Consider the following 20,135-nt stretch of genomic DNA (forward strand, 5'->3'; position numbering starts at 1 on the left):
TACAAATTCAAAATGAGGCTCCTTTAGACTTTGTTCCTTTGCAGATAGTGGTAGACTTACAGGCTTAGATCTTACATGCCTCTGAGCTGCACACACAAACTCCTTTCTGTTATACCCAGCCTTCGAATGCAAATTCTCATTGTGTCACCAGGCCCTTTGAACTCCACCTCTTCTAACAATAAAACCCCTTTCATAGTACTAATTTTATTAGTAATATAAAAATGTTGCTTGGTGCCTCCTAGCTAGGTGCAAGATTTCACTCCCACTCTTGAATGCTCTATTCAACAAAATTCAAATGCACCCTTTACCTTACTGTTTACACCTCAACTGTTATACATCAAAGCACCCAGACTAGCTGGCTTTAATCCAATTAACACACACAGACTAAACCTCTATTTAAAAAAAAATAATTTCCAATAACATTGTATACATTAATATCTCTTCATGACAGCTCCCCTGCTGAGTTATGATTAAATTCTGCCCACAAGCATCATGAATTATCATGCACATTATATAGATGGTGGCAGTATACCCAAAGACCTTCTGTACAGTAAATTGGCCACTGGATCATGATCTCCTGGGCCATCATACCTCTGCTACAAGGACACCTGCAAGTGAGATATGAAGATGGTGTACACTGATACTGACAACTGGTTGGTCACTGAGTGCCATGGTTTCTGGAGCCTGACTATTTGGAAGGGCATTGAAGAGGCAAACAGAAACAAAATGCTCAGCTGGCTGAAAAGAGGACCCAGAGAAAACAGAGCCAGTGAATCGTGCACGTTCTCATGCAGTCATTGTCTTTCTGTGCAGCAAATACAGCAAAGACTGCCATGCCAGAGTGGAGCTCCTAAGCCACACCAGGCGATGCTTAACACAGAGTTGATCACTATGGTGCAAACCGTCGTCTTATAAGCTGGAAGGCTGCTGCCATAGGATAGGTTTAAGGGAAGTGACAACTTCTCATAACAATTGGAATTAAAGAATACACTGTACAGTGTTTGACTAAGCAGCATAGACAGTAAAGTCCCATCCTGTACTAAATTAATTGTCTTGGGTTCTATTGTTGGCCTCACACCATCAACCTGGAGGGGGTGGGGCAAATTAGTTAGGGTTCCCTTCACTCATTGTCTAGAGAACCCTGCTGGAAAATGTGTGATTCTGAGCATCTGAATGAGGACAATGGGACTTGGTTACTGCATAATCAAATATCCTGCTAGCACTGGCTGCCTAGGTTCACATTGAAAAATAGCCACTTGGGAGCAGTACTTGAGGACAACCAACAGCTATAAAACCGTAACCCAGAACCTTCAGGAGAATAGGAGAGAAACTGGAGATAGATTAAAGAAAATTGAGATATTTAGATCTTCACATTATTCTATTAAATATGAAGTTGTCAAACCAACTATCACACATTACCCAAATTATTAAGACTCTAATAAAGCATCTTGAGCACTAGTCAGAACATTATTTACATTTACCCTGTAGTAGTGAGATGCACAGCTACTATTATTATTGTAAAAATATGACTTATATTTGATTAGAGGTGACCTCAAGAAGCACTTAGCTGATGTGATTGAGATGTTTAAATTGATTGGCAGGGTAGATGGGGAACAACTCTACCCTCAAATGAGGGGAATCCAGGATCCAGAAGAAAGAGGCACAGGCTCAGAAATTTGAGACCTCCCATTTTTGGGTACATGATGGGCCACAAGTCTAGTTCCCTGCACAAGAATGGAGAGGTTCAAGGAGCCCTTGACATTGAGCCTCAGACCTGAATAACACCAAGCCAGTATGGCAAAAACTAAAGCTGGATCAGATAGCTGTTATTGCCGCAGCATCCTTCATTTACGGGCAGACCGGCATGGGGAGGGGAGAGGTCAGCGAAGGATTGGTTCTGGAGATGGCAGGGAGATTGGACCCAGGGTAGAGGAGATTGGTTCTTCAGGCTTGGGTGTAGGTGTAGTGGAGAGGGAGCGTATGTCTCAGGGAAGGATCAGTTCCAAAGGTAAGAGATTGGGTTATGGGAAAGGATAAGTTCTGAGGGTAAGCAATTGAGTCTCAGGGAAGGATTGGTTCTAGGGATAAGAAAGGTTTGGGGAGAGAAAGATTGCAGGCCTCAGCAGGGGTGATTATGCCTCAGATGGGAAGAGATTGGGCCTTTGAGGGAGAGTGTGATCAGTGGCCGGTTGTGTTGTGCAAGTTTAGCACTTGGCAAGTAAAGCATTGGGGAAAATAAAAATTGAGAATAGGTTCTATTTATGTAAATAATGCTGCAATTAAAATGTTCCTAACGTGTCCTCCTGACATGAGCCTATCCAGCTTTTCCAAAATTGCGGTAGTATACTTCCAACCTGAAATATCCTTTCTAGTCATCACATATCGGAGGCTTATGAGTTGCTAAGTGCCTGAAAAACAAGTGCTGCTTGGCCATATTTCTAGGCAACAACCTTAGAATTAGAACTAAATTGAGTCCTGAAAATTGTCTTCACATAAAGCACATGATAAGTTCATGGTGTTAACAGTCAGCATGGACTCCACACAATTTAATGGCCTCAACACCTACACTTCAGTTTCTCCTTTGTCTGCAGGCTTGCTAGTTAACCTCTGTATTTTCTACATTCCACAAGTGAATTCGGAGTTCTGGGAACAACTTTGTGCTGGTGCTGGTCTGCTCTTGTGATGCTTTGGAAAGCATATTTTCAGTTATGGATGATTGGTAGATCTGCCTTTGAGACTGGAGTATAAGGAGGGAGCAGCAAGGAGAAAGCAGGAGCTGCCAGTAGTAGGAGGAGGGCACTACACATTCCCATAGGGGCTCTTCAGGGAGAATCTCTCATAGGTCAACTTTTTCTGGGAAGTAATGTATGAAGGTTCTGCCAAATTTCTCAGTCACAAGCTCAGAAATAAAACTAAGCTGGGTAAAAGTGAGTCCTGAAAAACTATCTTCACATAAGCACATAACTCACCACATGATAAGCTCATGGTGCGCTAACAGTCAGCATGGACTCTGCACAATTTAATGGCCTCATTGCCTCCACTTCAGTTTCTGCTTTGCAGGCTGCTTGTCAAATTCTGTGTCTTTTTTTATGTTACACAAGTGAATTTTGAGTTCTGGGAACAACTGGGAATAACACATACACCACATTTAGAGAATAGCAGGATAAGAGAGTGTTAGGCTTCATCTGGATAGACTGCATCAATATCTACACATTTCCCATCATTAGCCGAGCATCTTTCTCACTAGAAGGGGATACTGCTCCCTGAATGTGTTGCTTTTTTATGACCATAAGCTGCATCATGCAACTCTTTGCCCAGTTTTTCCTGGCTGCAGTCTTTATTCTGCAGCAGGTCCTCTGTGCAGCCTTTATTCTAACCAGACACATTAGGTCACAGGCTGGCCGCTTGGCAACAAGATGTAACCTTTCCAGGCACGACTTATGACTTCTGCCAGGATCTCTAGCACAGAGACAGCTTGCCTACAGTGAGAAACATACTGCCACCAAATTATAACTGAATAGGCATTGGTGTGCTCAAGTTTGGGAGGAGCTTTGCAGTAGACTCTTCGTTGAATCTATATGTTTATGGTTTTATGCTGCATGGTGCATGCTGTGTAACACTGCTGTACTGAGGGACCAAATCTTACAACCGTTTGGGCAGCAAGAATTGGAGGAATCATAGAATCATCATAGAAATTTAGGTCACAGAGGGAAGTCATTCAGCCCATTGTGTCTGTGCCAAAGGATGAGGAACACAACAAGGAAGAGGAACAGCAACATCCGTCACTAGTACACCCTAGCTACCAGAACTCTCAGAGAGCAACTGATGCTTCACCTGAACTATCCCACAATCATTAGAACCATCCAATTGCCCTCCTTCAGTTTGTCCTCATGGATCTTGGCTTCAGCTGACTACAAGGATGAACACCAACGTAAATTCCAGAAAATGAAAACTTTGACACCAGATTTTAATAACAGTTAACCGGAATAACTGAACAACATTCTTGTTCAGCCTGCTAATGTGCGTCTTGTGGGTTCAGCTACTTATTCCACTATGAGATGTATTGCTAGTGACTACAGCTTGTAAGATACTGAGCTTCCTTCAAGAATGTTGTGGTGCACCTTAAGCATCTCTGGGCTTGAAAGCCAGACTGCAGCATCCCTGGCTGGGGCATTGTAGACGAGTTGGCTATGGTGGCACTGACAATCGTACTAATGGTTGTGAGGGAGCAGTCAAACTGTCACCTGGAGAAAAGACAGCAGGTGCCTCTCCCATTGAGCTAAGGCCACTCTTGGTGCACCAGCTCTATGTGCATATTATAAGAGTTATCAGTGCTGGGCCCCAGAGCCAAAATTGTCTCCATTACGGTGAACCCACTGACGTGTTCATGGAGATTACTCACTCGATGCATGACAGAATAGACTCCATGCTCATGGAACATCAATATAAGTTGGAGCTGAACTCCTCCATGCTCTCAGCTATTTGTGTGCAAACTTGCTGGCAAGCAGTCCAATCCACACAGTTTTCCCTAATGTAATCCCAACAGCCTTCCTTGAATCCTGGGTCCTTGCAATTGGAATCTTGAGTCGAGTGGAGAAAGAGCTAATACATATCTTCTTACTTGTGGTATTTTATCCCCTGTTCTGGCTCCTATGCACTTGCCTTGTGATTCAACATATGAAGATTATGCCTACCATCTCAGCAGGTCAGATCAAGTCAGGTTTTCCTAACCAGTGGAAGGGCTGTATCTTTTGGTTCTATCCCATTTAGTGATTCACCAGGAAGCTTATCAATAAAATGGCTACTTCTCTACCACCCACTCCTGGTAGCACAGGTTTTTTAAAATTTCCTACTTCTCTCAATATTAATATGGGCCATCCTGGCCTAATGGATCTTGGGAGGAGAGAGGCAAGTAGCTCTTCTGTGGAACTGTCAGAAATTGAGGGAGAGGACACAAACCAAAGGAGACAGGGTGGGTGGCAGCTGATGAGCCTGTAATTACCCCATAAAAATCATTTTTTTGAGCGATTGGCAGCAGTCCCTTTCAGACCATAGGTTAAGCAGCCTGATACCAATCAGAAAAAATGCTCAGGAGTACTAACAAACCATTTCAGAGCCACTTCAAAGCATTCAAAGAATGGTGCTTTTTTCTTCAATTATCAACTATCAGCCATCCTGTTTTCCAGTAATTGAAAATTGCCTCCATTGAATTCCCAATCTCAGCTGGATTAATAGGATAAACAGATGCTGAGAACAAGACATAGCTTTTTCCTTTTCTCGAACTCCCTTGAATCCAACCACAACATGGAGGGAGCAAGACTCAAGTGGCTTTCTGAAGCTTCCACCCTGCTTACATCCTAGACCTGGGACTGTAGTGTAAAACAATTGGGGAATAATGGCTTTAAAAGTCAAAGGCAAAAAAACTTTTCAGCCTAGCACTGCTGAATAGTTGAAGAACTGTACTGTCAGGACACACATCATGGAGAGATCAAAAAGGCACCTAGTTTTGCTACCAACCTGTACCTAGCCCAGGCTCTCTGGCACCAAATTGAATATAAAGTAAAAAAAAGTTCTACTCTCCAGCATCGTTACCTTTGCCCCTGAAAGTGTTAACTATATAACTTACCTTTTCAATGGTTCTTGACTGTAATATTGTACCAGATCTTTTGGTTTAACTATCCTGGTAGACTTTGGTAGACAGTGGCAATTTGTATTGTGGAAGTTCCAAGTTATCATGATACCCAAATTATGCATTGTTGCTGAAGGCATAAAGGAAAGCTCCCCGATGGCTCACTAGATCATACCAGCCATCAAGGTCTAGGTTTGATGAGCCTGTCATTCTCAGCCAAGGTGTGAGAGTTGGGCACTACAATTAGCCTGAACCAGGGAGGGAAAAAAATGCCAAGCTTTCTGTTCTTGTTTACTGTCCAGTATCCCCTGCTGGAAAGTATGAGACCATCAGGAGGACCAGATTATGCTCAGCTGTGACTGCCCAGCTGGCATTTATTGAATGGTTTCACATATGAAGACTGGCACTTGGGTGAGGTACTAGGGGGAGGCCAACATCCAATGTGCAGAATGGCAGTAGATTTCAAACCTTCAGAAATGGAAGGAAACAAATTTGGGGGCAAGAATCAGAGAAGAGGAATTGGAAGAACAAGGCATTGAAATGATGTTGAATTTCCAGAGTGACTTTCAAACAACAAAGGTTTTTAGAATAGAAATAGATTTTTTTTTCAATTACTGTACAGTGTGCTACATGCAGAACGGTAACTCATGCAGGGGGATCCAACTGTTTCGTTTTTATACACATTTTTGTCTCTCCATATTCATCCCTTCCTGATCTCCTGAAAGTGCTAATTCATGCTGGGGTACAGTTCTATGGAAGACAAGTCATCCTCCTGTATTGCACCTAAATGGTAACTTTTCACATCTACATCTAGATGGTAGTATTGACAGGCTATTTGATCACTGACTTATCTGACACACAGTCACACTTTTTAGCAGGGGCACTGGATAATAATTAGGAGACATAGCTGATTTTCTCCTTCCTAGCCCATTGACTAGGCCACTTGCAGAATTTGTACCACTACCCAACTGAGATCAGCCAGCTCAGCAGATTAGGACTCAAATCTGGGACTTTCTCACATATATAGCTCAGCTACACACTACCTTTACCATCTGTGAGGTTTAGGTTTGCAATTATGCCTCATGATTAAGCATAGCTGAGTATTCCATATTAGTGTGATACATCTTGTCACTTGTGGATTGCCCACCCTCAATGTTCTAAACGAATCCTATTTCAGGCATGCCTTGTGCTGACTGAGCTACATGAGGTGCCATTTAAGGCCAAAGAGCCTGATAATTTATGCTCCCTTTCCATGGACTGAGACTTTGTTGAGAGAAGCTAAAAATAAGCATATAAATCTACAGTTCGATAGTACTAAACCACACATACCAGGAGGTTTAGGTCCAAACACAGGTTTTTACCAATCTCAGCCAAGGTAGCAATGGGGGAACTATCATTAGCTTCAGCTGCCCTGGGCTTGGAACAGTAATTTTAACTCTTAACTATATCCTTGCAATCTCTGCTGAACAGCGTGCATACATTGTATAAGGATTGGACTGGTCTCAGCTATGATGTTGCCCTTCCATGGGCAGAAAGCCTGCTAACACTCACTGTCTGAGACCACACCTAGAGAATGAGCACTTGAGTGAGATACAAGAGAGCTGCAGTTATCTATACTACTCAACAGAAATCTCGACCTTTGGAGAGTAAACAGATAGAAAACTGGCAAGGGGAGCAAAAGGCGGTCTCATCTAACAAAACTGGCAAATCAGCAGTAGGGAGAGGAGTCTTTCACTTCAGAGAAATGAGGCAGTATTTTTAGATTTGTCTGTTTTACTTTAATATATTACTTTTATGTGTTGAGGAAGATAATGGACAGTCCTGTCAATAAAAGCAGGACACCCCTGGTGACAGTCATAGTTTATTCTGATAATTAGATTTGTATGTAAAGTCAACTTTTTAAGGCATGAAAATAAAGTATTTCTTTCAAACTCGCCTGAGCTGTTTCTCTGTTCTCCACATAACACAGTTTATTTTTCAACTTTAGTTTGGCCACGAATACATAATGAGTATTGGCTGAGAGCCCAGAAATCCATTGACTTGTTGAAACACCTGAACCCCAGGAAAATATTGTTTGATTGACAGCTCTGGCTTTCTGATCTATGCTGTCAATTTCACATGTTTATTTACAGAAGATAAAGAAGTTTCAAGTGCTTGTAGTTTTAACTATTGATACTACAAAAGGTCAGGATGATTGACATTTTTATTAATCTGTAATAAAAAAAGCTTTTTTTAAGAAAGTTATTAATTGATGACTTTTTAAAGCTTTTTTTAACATGTACTACTGTTATTATAGGGTTTATTGGTTTTATGCAGAGCATAGTGGGTTAGTGGACATGGAAATGCCATGGCTGGGGTAATGAGAGGCAATAGGGGTTGTTTGGGGAGGCAGACCTTGGCATGGGGGCAGGAGGGGCCATAGGGGATGTTTTAGAGGGAATGTGGGGGGCCATACAAGTTGTTCGGTGGGGGCATACCTTGGCATGAGGAGGACCTCTTTGAACTTGTCTTTCAAAAGGTTCCCTCATGCAGACTATGATTCATGACTCTTTGAAAAACTGGCCTGACTGCACGAATATTATGAAGGACTAGGACATGCCTGTCCCAGCAATGGAGCCTGGGGTGCAGGCTCATAACCCGAACAAACCCAGACCCTTAAAAGGTACTTCTAAAAATCAGAAACTATGGGAATGGGGTCAGGAATCCTGGAATCAGGACCCACCTGCCATTTTTAAAGAGCTCCCAAGTATCCCGACTCAGCGAAAATCCAACCCTTAATCTCAAATCCAAAAGTCTATTGTGGTAGCTGCTGAGCTGCCCCTGTAAAACCATTAGACCTGGAAGAAGGGTGCTCATCTTAATTTCTTAAAGCTTAATGTTTACCACTGTTGACCCTGTCCACAGTTTCTAACTGCAGTCAATTTCTAGTGAGCTGGAGATGAAACCCTGGCTGATTTTTTTTTTCTTTCCTCTGTCTCTCTCTCCCTAGAGCATTGGGCTTAAAGGTCAAATTATAGTATCTGTACCACTGTTACAGCTACCTCTTCAAATTCAACACAAACCTGAGATTGAACCTGGAATCTCTTAGGCCTGTAAATGTACACCAAGCAGTACATTTACCAATCTGGCCATTATAACTGTTTTCTTGAAGAAAACATTAAGTTGTTGATAATTGTGTTGGCTTTGTAAGCACTCTTACAGCTTACAGTCTTTTGTTCCTGGCAGATATGTAAGTTCCTTATCTTGTGAGCTGAGATAGATCTTATATGCCAGTGATAACAACAGCATTATATGGGAACAGATGATAATGCAGCAACCGCAAAACAATACATGTCGATTAAGAGGCACTCTGCCAAATTGGAACAGCAAAATAAAGGGAATATCAAAATAAAGAGATTGAGTCATTCCTTTTGCATTTATACAGGAAAAAGTACCTGACTTTGATTAGGAGCCACAATCTAACAAGTTAGAGCTGAAATATTAACGTTGGGATGGTAAAAATATATCCAAATCTGCAATACTCTACTTTTACCCTGCCATAACTCTTCAAAGGCCTTGCCAGGCCAAGAGGGAATTTTACAAGTCTAATTTGCTTATTCACTAACAGCATTTATCACAAAATCAGACACTTGTTGCCCACAATTTTATAACCACCAAACCAAAATGGTGGCAGCAGTGCAGACTTATAAAAGTACTTCTTTTTTGTCAAGTGAGATGGTGGGCTTAGAGTTCCACCTTGGGCTAACCGTTCAATTTGCTGCCATCAAAAGTCCAAAGCCAACCTTCATAATTAAAACCTCCCATCCTGGCATGCAGAGTGGACTTGGACTTTTAATTAAAAAGAAAACTCTTGGTGTTCCGTTTTTGAAACTCTCTTGAATTGTCTAGCCCCAAACCAAATGGGTGGCAATCTTTGGTATAACTGGCACATACCAATCTTCAGTTAGTTCATTTGAAGGTGTTTACACAGTTGTGAATGGGGAAAAGTCAAGACTTGTTTCCAATTATAGTAAGAATTAAAACAGAAAATGCTGGAAAAACTCGGCAGGTCTAACAGCATCTGTGGAGAGGAAAACAGAGTTAATGTTTCGAGTCCGTGTGACTCTTCTTGAGTTTGAGGTGTTTGCATATCAATACCATTGTAATGTTGTTGCAAACCACAGCAGCTGCAGACCTGAGATAAAGTTTGTCTTAACTTGGTGACTCCAACATAAGATCCTATATTTGGCCCTATGTTAGTGGATTTGGTGTGTTGTCATTACTTTAAACAGAAGGGATATTGCCAGCATGACCAATAGAGTTTCACTTTACCTGTAGACAAATCCCAGAAGAACTTCACCAATAGCTGGCTTATCTATTGGAGGAACCATTTTGAGCTGTGAGAGAGGAGAGTCAGCATCATTTTGCCATCCTGTTGTTGCACGTATAAACTTGGTGATGCAAGTTTGTGTAGTTCCATTGAAATGAAAAGAAAAAGAAACAGAAAATACAAAAAAACTGGGTTCTAGTTCTGGCAAAAGTTCTAACCTGTTGTTTCTCATTTCAGTTGCTGGCAGGTCTGCTGTACATTTCCAGTAGTTTTCTATCTTTATGTAAATTTGTTAATGAAGATAATTTCCCTTTGACTCTACGTAATGCAAAAGTTCACATTTTATTTCTGTACAGAGAATCTTGGCCACCAAACAACAGAAAATAACTTCTGCATGTATCGGAATAACAAGAAAGCCAGTTGACCTCTAATTGACCTAAGGATCTGTCTAAGAGCAATTAGCCTCCAGATGAATTCTTGAGATGTCTGCTTACAGCATTTTTTAGCCTTACAGGGACACACAGCTCCTTCTTATCTGCAGAATAATATAATACAATGTCTTTATTAAACTGTTTATCCTCTAACTTATGAGCAACATCACAGGAGATTCACTAGTGTTTAACAAAAAAGGTACTAAATGTCCTGATGATTTGGAGATAAAAGGTTCTAACTTGGTGAGTTCAGGACCAACCAAGGGAAATGCAATTTGCATGCTACCATTTAAACTGGATTCTGCTTTTCTTTTTTTTACCTCTTCATTTTTCTCCTTAAGATGCTTTGTTGACTGCTTCTGTCCAAGTTGCCATTCCTCACATGAGAGCCTATGCAGTAAGTGTCAACAAGCTGTCTACACATCAGAGAAGTCGCAGCTGAACCTAATCCTTTATTCTCACATGTACTTTCTATCAGCAACAAATGGTGATCACTATCATTCTACCTCTGACTAAACTAGTCTCTGAGGCCAATTGTAGTGATCCCACTAGTATCCCAGGCAGCTCATATCAACTAACAGTACAGAACAGGATCAAGAATGGGATCTTCCTGGGCTCTAAGGCTTGGTTCCATGACATAAGGTGCACTTATCATACTTTTAATAACTAAACTCTAGTTACCTGTCATAAATCAAATGTAATATGGTCTGTAAACACCCTCATGACAGAAGGAATTCAGGTAAAAGATCATAGAATTTAGTCATTACAAACTAAAAACCCTGACTATAATCAATTGCATTAATAAATCTAATTTCAAAACAGTGATTTTTGCCATTCCTTCCTGAACCTGTTTTTGAACAATTTAATATTGTTTAGAATGCAGGTAGGTCCTGTCTGGGCCTTTCAAAACTGAAGGTGAACCAAATCAGAGTTTGGAACCCAAAGTCTCTTTTTATATCAACTAAGAGCCATGAGGTTTAAATGGATTAATAGACTAAAATTGGTTCTAAACGCTCTCACTCAGTCAGATAGGAGCAAAATACAAAAACACATGTTGCAATGGCTTTGTTAATGATTAGGTGAGTGAAAGGATAATCCTTAAAATATTTGGCAGCCATCAGAATTCCCACAATAAGGAAGAGGATTGTGACCTATATCCTATGTGGATGGGGTACGTTCACAATTTGATATCCCTTGTTTAACTATACTTTGTTGTACAGTATATTTGGGTTTTGAAAAAAATCAGTTTTAATTAAATGTGATGTTGTAATGGCTCACAGATTAAATGCACTAGCCAGCATGCTATTGAGTCATACACAACTGGAAGCACCCACATTTGCTCTTAGCTAAATGAGCTTGAATGTCAGTTTTGATGAGTTGACGTTGACTCCAGCGTTCCTAGGTTGCAGATGGAAAAAGTTAGTCAGTCCACTGCCACCCAACCACACCACCTCCTCCCCCATCCCCCCAACTCCGTTGCTAGCGCTTGCTGTTGAAAGTTCTTGTGTCAAAGTTCAATAAGAACAGGATCAAGGATTGCTGAAATGCTTACAAGGAAATATAGCCTGCTGATTCACTTCCAGGGCGTTCACGGTGAAGAAGGGGTAATATACTATTGGCCTGCTGGGACACCTATCATGAGGTAATGCCTTGGAGAGAAACGGTGGGGGGAAGAGGATGGACCAGTTTAACAAACGCTGCTTCAAGTCTCTGTACCATTTGTTTTAACAAATCCCATTCAAAGAGGTCTCCTGTGTCCCAAAATATTGGAAGGCTGGAATGGCCTGTACTTTATTAGTTCATTCTGAGCCAATCTTGATGAATACTAGCCTGAGAAAGAAAAGAAGAAATGGTTTATAAAGAATTGAAATTGCTTGAGCTTGCCAAACAATTTTCTTGAAATGGAGCTATATTGTTCTTGGAGCGGACTGTTCAAGAAAAAAATAAGGCAATGTGAATTATTGATCTAAGTTGTCCCTCTGTTGGAGATGTGTTTGTACAGGCTGTCGATGCATCACCAGGTACCATTTGCAGATTGCTGAGGGGACTTTGGAGGAGAGGGGCCCCTTTGACGGCAAGTCGTGTTCTGCCACATTGACAAGATTGGAAAAGTTTGTAGATTTTCTCTGCTTTTCCCAACCTGCACAGGTCAATAAAATGGGATCCTGTCTCTAAACGTGTTCCAAAATGCTGGAGAAAAGTTTACCCCGGATTTCATTTCTGCATCTTCCCTACAAATCACCGAAAGGATGCTAATTATCTGCATGATTCTTTTGTTTTTTTTTAATAAATGCTTTTGGTTCAGATAACATTCATTTACTCAGGAGGGTCATTCAACATTGAATCTTAAAGCAGGATGTGAAATTGTGCAAAGATGCATTAAAAAAAACCTCTTGTGAAAGTCTAGTTTTAGTTAAGAAAGTGTGAAGCCTCTAAATCTAAGATGAATAGTAAAATCCAAGACCACATGAAGGGTTTGCAGGTGTCAGATTTTGTCCCATTTTTCCTTTGCTTGACCATCGTAAATCCTGAGCCAGTGTTAAATCCTGAGCCAGTGGCTGGGTGACCTGCTAATGGACCACTGCCAATACTACTTTGAAGACACTTCATAGGAAGAGTGTGAGATCCTGCTGTTGGGAAGAGGGGAGCGGCTCTTCCCTCCCATGAAGTGGAAGATTGTGACCCAGTAGTTATACCGCTTCGTCCAAATAAAAATTGGAACACTGTTGCATAACTACCATGGGAACAAAACCATGGCAACAGATTGGAACTTCTGTTGGTCTTTGTGAAACATTTTTTAAAACCCTGAACATACTTGAATGTGCTGTTGCTTCCCAAAGCAGTACGCATCTTTTCCAGAATTCCATGTTTGAATCTTTTCAATCAGGTTTCCATCACTCCCACAGAATAAAAATTATTTTATCAAAGCTCTTATCAAAGCCACAAACAACTTCCTATGTGACTGTAGATAACGATCCCTCCTCTTCCTTCTCGACTTTCTGAAGCCTTTGACATAGTTGACAACACAATCCTCCTTCAACACCTCTCTACTTTTGTCTAGCTGGGTGGAATTGCTCTCACCTGGTTTCATTCTTAGCCATCTTTTCATAACCAGAATATTACTTGCAATAGCCCCTCTTCATGCTCCCACACCATTACCTCTGATGTCCCCCAAGGATCTATCCTTTACTCTCTCCTATTTCTCATTGACATGCTGTTGCTTGGTGATACTGTCCGAAAATACAGCCTTAGTTTTCACACATATGTTGATGACACCGAGCTCTACCTCACTATCACCTCTCCAGACGCTTTTATTGTTGCTAAATTATCAGACTGCTTAACCGACATCCAATACTGGATGAGCAGAAATTTCCTCCAATAAATATTGGGAAGACTGAAGCCATTGTTTTCAGTGCCCACTCCAAACTCCATTCAATAGCTACCAACTCCATTCCTCTCCCTGGCAATAGCCGAAGGTTAAACCAGATTGTTTGCAATATTTGACCCTGAGATAATTTCCAACATATATTCGTGCCATCACTAAGACTGCCTATTTCCAACTCCATAACATCACCCAACTTCGTCACATTTCAGCTCATCTGCTGCTGAAATCCTCATTCATGCATTTGTTACCTCTAGACTTGACTATTCCGATGCACTCCTGGCTAGCTTCCCACATTCTACTCATCCTAAACTTGAGGTCATCCAACATCCTGTCTTAATTCACAACAGGACCCGTTTACCTATCTACCCTTTGCTTGCTGACCTGCATTGGCTCCTGGTCAAGCAACATTTTGGTTTTAAATTTTAAATTTCTCACCCTTGTTTCTATATCACTCTATAACCTTGCCCCTCTCTATCTCTGCAATCTCCTCCAGCTCCACAACCCTCTGAGCTCAGGGTTGCCTACTGTGATTAAATGCATTCCTGGAGGTTTCATCATATGACTTGCCCCCACACTCCAGTCATTATTTGACCAAAATATCCATCCTTGTGTTGTACTGCCTTCTAACGTCAATTGGAAAGCAAAAAGACTCATTACCCAATTAGATGATGCTTGCTGTCAGCCAAACAGTCTTTTTATCCCCCATTTTCAATATTTCTATATCTGGTAAAGAGAAATATTCAAAGAAAATTACAAAAAAACTATCTTTTTAATGTCCCCATGATTTTTCTCCAGGATTGCACTCAGCAGTGTCCTGGAGATTGATGTTCAATTCCTGGAGACTCCAAGCCAATCCTGGAAGATTGGCAACTCTAACCAAGATAACAGTGCTCTTCTAATTCTGGCCTCTTCAGCATCCCAAGCTTAATCACTCCACCACTGGTGCCTGTGCCTTCAGTTGCCTAGATCCAGTGCTTTGGAATTCCCTCCCTGCACCTCTCCAACTATCCATCTCATTTTCCTCCTTTAAGACACTCCTTAAAACCCACCTTGTCACCTATCTCCTTACATGGCTAGGTGTCATATTCTATTATATTTTGTTTTATAATGCTCTTGTGCAGCACCTTGGGATATTTTATTATGTTAAAGCTATATAAATGTAAGTTGTGGTAATCTAGTTAGAGGGATAGTCCTTTGCTCAGCTACTTTATTTTCGATCAAATGAAATGGTAGTTCTTTTCCTTGGGATGTTAATTTTTTTGTTATGGTGGCTGATATATTTAAGGAAATATGGAAATTCTCTTTGGAGATTTTTCTGTCTGCTATCCATGACTGGCAGTTTTGTTTTAAGTCTGCTACCAAGCTTCTAAAAGTCACTTATTAGAAATGTGCAGGAAAACATTTTTTTTATTCATTCGTGGACATCACTGGCTAGGCCAGCAATTATTGCCCATCCCTGATGGCCCTTGAGAAGGTAGTTGTGAGCTGCCTTCTTGAACCGCTGGAGTCCCTGTGGTGTAGGTACACCCATAGTGCTGTTAGGGCGGAAGTTCCAGGATTTAGACCTAAGCGACAGTGAAGGAACGGCGATATATTTCCAAGTCAGGATGGTGTGTGGCTTGGAAGGGAACTTCCAGGTGGTGGTGTTCCCATGCAGCTGCTGCCCTTGTCCTTCTAAATGGTGGTGGTCGTGTATTTGGAAGGTGCTGTCTAAGGAGCCTTTGTGAGTTTATGCAGTGCATCTTGTAGATGGTACACACTGCTGCTACTGTGTGTTGGTGGTGGAGGGAGTGAATGTTTATGGATGGGGTACCAATCAAGCGGGCTGCTTTGTCCTGGATGGTATTGACCTTCTGAATGTTGCTGAAGCTGCATTCATCCAGCTAAGTGGAGAGTATTCCATCACATTCCTGACTTGTGCCATGTAGATGGTGGTCAGGCTTTGGGGAGTCAGGAGGTGAGTTACTCGCCGCAGGATTCCTAGCCCCTGACCTGCTGTTGTAGCCACAGTATTTATATGGCTGGTCCAATTCAGTTACTGGTTAATGGTCACCCCCAGGATGTTGATAGTTGGGGATTCAGCAATGGTTATGCCATTGAATGTCAAGGGGCAATGGTTAGATTCTCTCTTGTTAGAGATGGTCATTGCCTGGTACTTGTGTGGCACAAATGTTACTTGCCACTTTTCATCCCAAGTCTGGTTATTGTCCAGGTCTTATTGCATTTGGACATGGACTGCTTCAGTATCTGAGGAGTCACAAATGGTGCTGAACACATTGCGCAATCATCAGCGAACATCCCCACTTCTAACCTTATGATGAAAGGAAGGTCATTGATGAAGCAGCTGAAGATGGTTGGGCCTAGGACACTATCCTGAGGAACTACTGCAGTAATGGAACTGAGATGATTGACTTCTAACAGCCACAATTATCTTTCTTTGTGCTAGGTATGATTCCAGCTGGAGAAGCTTTCCCACTGATCCCCATTGACTCCAGTTTTGCTAAGGTGCCTTGATGCCACATTTGATCAAATGCTGCCTTGATGTCAAGGGCAGTCACTGTCACCACACCTCTGGAGTTCAGCTTTCACGAACATACATACGAATTAGGAGCAGGAGTGGGCCATTCGGCCTTTTGAGCCTGCTCCGCCATTCAGTAAGATCATGGCTGATCATAATGTAACCTCAACCCCACATTCTTGCCTACCCCCGATAACCTTTCACCTCCTTGTTAATCAAGAATCTATCTAGCTCTGCCTTAAAAATATTCAAAGACTTGGCTTTCACTGCCTTTTAAGGAAGAGAGTTCCAAAGACTTTCAACCATCTGGGAGAAATAAATTCTCCTTATCTCTGTCTTAAATAAGAGACCCCTTATTTTTAAACACTGACCCCGGGGCAGGATTTTCCTTTCATTGGACGGGCACGGCGGGCGGTCCTGGGAATGGCCGCGAAACAGACCATTACCAGCGATCAGGCTCCAACCATGGTTTCATGCTGGCTGACCAATTAATGGCCATCCAGTGTGAAACGCATGCTGAGAAGCTCAGCGCTGCTGCAAGATGGGGGCGGGAGGAGCATGAGTGCTAATGTCTGCGCATGTGCAGGGGAGTGTGCACTGAAAGCTCCTTGAAGTCACAGAGCTGCCTCAGGGAGCTGAAGAATTTTAAATTAAAAATAAAGATTTTAAAAATAAAGGAAACATGTCCCCACATGTGACTCAGTCACATGAACAGGGATATATTAAAAATTATGTTTCAAAATCTTTATTTTTTAAAAATTACTATTGGAAACCTCATCCCGCCCGTGGATAAGGTTTCCTCAAAAATGCAAAGGCCACCTGGCCTATTCGCCCACCCGCCAACCGTAAGGTTGGATGGCAGCAAAAAATAGGATTAAATTAATTGGTTAATGGCCTTAATAGGCCTTGTAATTGTCAGCGGGCGTGCTGCCGACTCTGGCGTGCGCCCGCTGAACGAAAAATCGCACAAGTGCACGATGACATCGGGACTTTTGCCCGACGTCATTGTGCACTATTTTACTCCCAATCGGGTCGGGCACGCGCCCGCCGGCAGGACGTAACATTCCGCCCCTAGTTCTAGATTCTCCCACAAGAAGAAACATCCTCTCCACACCCACCCTGACAAGATGCCTCAGGATCTTAAAGGCTTCAATCAAGTCACCTCTTACTCTTCTAAACTCCTAAACAAGCCTAACCTCTCCAACCTTTCCTCATAAAACAACCCGCTCATTCATGGTATTAGTCTAGTAAACCTTCTCTAAACAGCTTCTAATGCATTTACGTCTTTCCTTAAATAAGGAGGCCAATACTGTACACAGCACTCCAGATGTGGGCTCACCAGTGCCCTGTACAATTGAAGCATAACCTTACCTTTGTAATCAATTCCCCTCACAATAAATGATAACAGTCTATTAGCTTTCTTAATTACATGTTGTACCTGCATATAGCCTTATAACTGCACTAGAACACCCAAATCCCTCTGAATCTCAGAGCTCTGCAATCTCTCACCTTCAGATAGTGAGTTTTTTTTATCCTTCCTGCCAAAATGGACCATTTCACATTTTCCCACAGTCTGATTCCTGGGATGGCAGGATTGTCGTATGAGGAGAGATAGGTCTGGGCCTGTATTCACTGGAGTTCACAGGGGATCTCATTGAAACGTATAAAATTCTGACAGGGGTGGACAGACTGGATGCAGGGATATTTCCTTTGGCTGGGGGGTCAAGAACAAGGGGTCACAATCTCAGAATACGGGGTAGGCCATTTAGGACTGAGATGAGGAGAAACTCCTTCACTTAGTAGGTAGTGAACCTGTGGAATTCTCTACCACAGAAGGCTGTGGAGGCCAAGCCACTGACTATATTTAAGAAAGAAATAGATAGATTTCTAGACTCTAAAGGTGTCAAGGGGTTATGGGGAGAGAGTGGGAGTACGGCGTTGAGGTAGAGGATCAGCCATGATCATATTGAGTGGTGGAGCAGGCTCGAAGTGCCGAATGACCTACTCCAGCTCCTATTTTCTATGTTTCTATATTCCATTTGCCGGACCTTTGCCCATTCACTTAACCTATCTATGTCCCATTGTAGCCTCCTTATGTCCTCTTCACAATTTACTTTCCTACCTATCTTTGGTAGGAATTTTGCAACCATGCTTTCGGTCCCTTCATCCAAGTCATTTATATAAATTTTAAAAAGTTGAGGCCCCAGCACTGATCCCTGTGGCACACTGCTCATTACATTGTACCAACCAGAAATCAACCCACTTATGCCTACCCTGTTTCCTGTTAGCTAACAAATTTTCTATCCATGCCAATGTGTTACCTCCTATACCATGAGCTTTTATTTTCCGCAATAACCTTTGATGTGGCACCTTATCAAATGCCTCCTCCTCCTCCCACTCCCCCCCGCCCCCCCCCCCTGCCAATCCTGCCCAATCTGAAAAAAGATTCTGGCCTCTTCAGCTTCTCCCTACAGCTGTATGACAAGACCAGAAGCAAAACCGGGCCAAATCACTCTTGTGTTCCTGTCGGATGCCTCACCGTAGAACATTTTTCTAAAGTATGTTGAAGCTTATGTGATCTCACCTGGTGACAGTTTCATTTCCCTTACCTGGAAATATGTTTTGAGCAAATTTATAAATTGTCCATCGTGATGAGATAGTTTTTTCTCTGAATATCCTGAAGCAGCCAGTCACATTTAGGGCATGATTCCATGAGCATCCTCTGATAACCTTGCTCACTTGGCCCTTTTTCATGTGTGAATTTAACAAGTAAGTGCCATGGGGCTATTCAACCATATCACTGTTGAAGCTGAACCAGCCACCACCAAGATTCACATAGACACGCTTTGCAGAAGGATCTGCTGGACATTGATTAGTGAGAATCCTGTCTGATTTTTTTTCCTTCCCTAGCCCAGGACATCTGAGACCACCTATAATACCCCTACAACTTCAGTTGAAACCTGCTACGAGCTTTGGATAAAATTTTAAATAAAAACTCTAATTTTCTAATGCATTTTGAAAATATTGTGACTGAACATAATCTGTTTCCTGATTGCTTACTGTGGTATAATAATTCTAGCTGCAATATCAAAGGTCATTTCCTGCTATTTGTGGTATCAGGAATACAGATTATTTCTCGCAGAACTTAGTGTTAAATGACCCCCCTTTTTCCAGAATCAGGAGTGACCTGGGAGGTAAATGAATCTTCGCTTGGCATCATAACATTCTGAATCTTGTATCTTCATTCCCATAAGTCTGTCTGATGCCAGCCCTAGGCCATGTTATATCTCACACAGAATCGAACGCCATTACTGTTTCAGCGTATGGAGCCACCTTCGCCCACGCAGGAGATGGATCCAGGGCAGAATGCCTTACCAGACCCTCAGCACATCTCTGGAAATGGCCTGTAAGTTCCAATGTTGATGAATTATCATTTAAAACAGCTAAGTCCATAGATGTAACATATTACAGCGATCACATGATGTGGAATAAAGCTGTCAATGGGACAGTGGATGAAATGCAAACCCTTGACAAAAACCCTTAGAACAATTATGCAAAAAGAAAACACTGGTTTAATGTGAATTAGTATAATGTACAGACCTGTTTTTTTCAGTTTTTAATCTGTAAGTTACTCCTTTATATTTTATTTTTCTCCATCTTACCACACTGGATCTAAACTGTTCTCAGGAATCAGGAGAATGGATGTTCTGACACCAATCAATCTCCATTGACATGATTGATATCACTATCTGAAACACTGGAAAACACTGACCAGTGTACAAAAGGATCTTCACCATACCCTTCGCTCTGACCCTACCCAATGAGTTTCTCTCCTGAGACTAATGAGATGGGGCTCCATAGGA

The 20,135-nt window shown here is 41.9% G+C and overlaps 1 protein-coding gene across 1 annotated transcript in view; it reads left to right on the forward strand.

Moving 5' to 3' along the window:
- LOC144668888 (voltage-dependent P/Q-type calcium channel subunit alpha-1A-like) overlaps positions 1–20,135 on the forward strand; it is a 741,147-nt gene that overhangs the window by 666,853 nt on the left and 54,159 nt on the right. Inside the window, exon 43 of the mRNA XM_078531346.1 lies at positions 19,569–19,678. Coding sequence (XP_078387472.1) covers positions 19,569–19,678 — 110 coding nt within the window. The remainder of the gene's footprint in view (positions 1–19,568; positions 19,679–20,135) is intronic.

Source organism: Cetorhinus maximus, chromosome 28 (genome assembly GCF_964194155.1).
Source record: "Cetorhinus maximus chromosome 28, sCetMax3.hap1.1, whole genome shotgun sequence".
NCBI classification, from domain to species: domain Eukaryota; kingdom Metazoa; phylum Chordata; class Chondrichthyes; order Lamniformes; family Cetorhinidae; genus Cetorhinus; species Cetorhinus maximus.